We start from the raw sequence: 2,246 nt of genomic DNA, 5'->3' as shown, positions 1-2,246 counted from the left end.
AGCAAAATTAAGGCACATAAATCCAACTTGAGTTTCAGAAGTCTACGTTAAGCAGAAAGCACGTGAAAACAAAGCAAGCTACACGATCACACCAAATTCTCTTCCAACAATTCTCGAAGTAATCAGTCATCACACGCACCAGCCATATTTCAGTTTCACAAGAATCAATTCAAGCAAAGAAAGCAAACAAAATCACTGTAAAATCATTTCTAAAATCACTTTATATACATAACTCATCCATCTTCAATAGCAAGAACTCCAATACTGCACTGCATAAGTTCAGAAAACTAGAGCAGATCGAGAATGGCATCCAAGAACCTCCTCCTCTCGGCCGCCGTGCTTCTGTCCGTGCTCGCCATCGCCGCGGCGGCGGCTACGGCCAGCGCGGCGACGACGTCCTGCCAGCCGGGCATGGCGATCCCGCACGACCCGCTCCGCGGCTGCCGCCGGTACGTGCTCCGGCGCGCGTGCGGCCTCGCCGCCGGCGGGCGGCTGTACGACTGGTCGCTGAAGGAGCGTTGCTGCCAGGAGCTCGCCGCCGTGCCGGCCTACTGCCGGTGCGCCGCGCTGGCCTACTTCATGGACGGCGCGTCCGAGGGCCGCCTCCTGGAGGACCTCCCCGGATGCCCGAGGGAGACGCAGAGGGGTCTCGCCGCCATGCTCACCACGCCCGGCGAGTGCAACCTCGAGACCATCCATGGCGGACCGTACTGCCTCGAGCTCACCGACAGGGAGATGCCCAAATATTGAATTGAAGTGATGGATTAATTAGTAGTGTGTTCACCGTGAATAAGTGTTGCTAATCGCATCAATCTATGGTCCATGGATCATCACATGAATGCATGCTTGAGTGCATCATCAGTGATGTGTGTTGAATAACAAGCATATATACAATGCTTTTTTTTCCCTTTTCTGACAGATTTGTTGGAAGATCCATTTTTTTAAAGAATGTTGGCAGGAGATGAGAAGTCAGAAGTGCATTTCATTCATAAGGGGGGAAGAGAGAATAGATAAGAAGCAGGCGTAACCCTGTGTTTACGTCCCAACCGTTGCCCACGCGTGGGCGGCTTGGGGCAAAACTCTTCCCCCAATCACCGCCCCCCTTTCCCCCTCTCCTCCACCTTAGAGCAAGTTCAATAGTATAGCCAACCGTTGGCTCCAAATCAACTATAGCTAATCTAATAGTTCATTTATACAATAGTTACCTATAAAAATACACTACATTAATACGCGGTCCTACCTCTCATACACTCATAACGTATTGAAGTACGTGTTGTAGCCGGCTACAAATATGTAGCCCACTTTCTTCTCTCTTCTCTTTTCTTCTCGATATATGATTATAGTTGGCTTATAGCCTGCTATTGTACCTGCTCTTACCGTCGCGGAAGAACCAGGCAAAAAACCGAGGTGGCGGTGGTGGGGCCATATCATGATGGCGCTATGTCTCTTGTGCGGGGGAGGCGGTGAGGCGCTCGGCCTCGGCAAGCTAGAGAGCTAGAGGTGGTGACGACACATGCTCCGATGGGGGAGGTGGCGGATCCGACACTGTCGTGACCGAATCCAGTGCACTCGTGGCCAGATCAGGTGCCTCCGTGTCCGATCCGGCTAGGGTCATGTTGATGGAAAACACGAGGCCTAGGAGATCTGCTTAACTCCAATGCAAGTCCAAAACTTGCCCTCGGATGTATGAGCGTGCCAGTTGATTTGATCCTGCAATCAACAAGAAATAAAGACAAAGAAACCGTGGTTAAATCTATAAATGATAGCCGATCGGCTAGGTGCCGATGACATATCATTTACCTCTGGGCCGATGTCATATATACATCGATTGGTAGTTATAAATGAATTTAAATGGAACTAAATCTACTCGATCGGCTGTAGACATTAACAATATATAATTCTTATGTTGATATATACTTAAATCAAGTGACTAGGATAGATCGGGCGCCATGCCGAGACAGTATAAATCACTTAGATCGAAATATATGTTAACAACAAAACTATATATGTTCATAGCATAGCCGATTAGATAGATCTAGCATGTATCGGCTAATACTCCGATTCAACTCTATATTAAGATATCAAAGCAAGTAAAAAATATATTAAACAAAAGCCTAATATACTTATATGTGACAAGATCTTAACATAAAGGGCGGATTTAACATGTTAATCAAGCGTATAGAAAAGAAGTAGTTAAATCAGATAAGATCGGCTGAAACTCCGATACTACCCTAATCGGCAACCAG

General features: G+C 47.4%; 1 protein-coding gene across 1 annotated transcript; it reads left to right on the top strand.

Annotated features, from left to right (window-relative positions):
• Positions 1–208: 208 nt before the first annotated feature.
• On the top strand, positions 209–913 carry LOC4342738 (alpha-amylase/trypsin inhibitor). Its single transcript, XM_015790669.3, has one exon. It carries the CDS (start codon positions 304–306, stop codon positions 748–750), a length of 447 nt encoding a protein of 148 aa, XP_015646155.1. The 5' UTR covers positions 209–303; the 3' UTR covers positions 751–913.
• Positions 914–2,246: the final 1,333 nt, after the last annotated feature.

The sequence above is a fragment of the Oryza sativa genome, chromosome 7, assembly GCF_034140825.1.
Source record: "Oryza sativa Japonica Group chromosome 7, ASM3414082v1".
In the NCBI taxonomy this organism is placed as follows: domain Eukaryota; kingdom Viridiplantae; phylum Streptophyta; class Magnoliopsida; order Poales; family Poaceae; genus Oryza; species Oryza sativa.
The sequence above is the reverse complement of the archived record's forward strand: the minus strand, read 5'-3'. Positions and strand labels throughout refer to the sequence as shown.

Bases quoted from the DNA above. Each gene is read 5' to 3' on its own strand.
- LOC4342738 (XM_015790669.3), top strand. From the start codon at position 304: ATGGCATCCAAGAACCTCCTCCTCTCGGCCGCCGTGCTTCTGTCCGTG.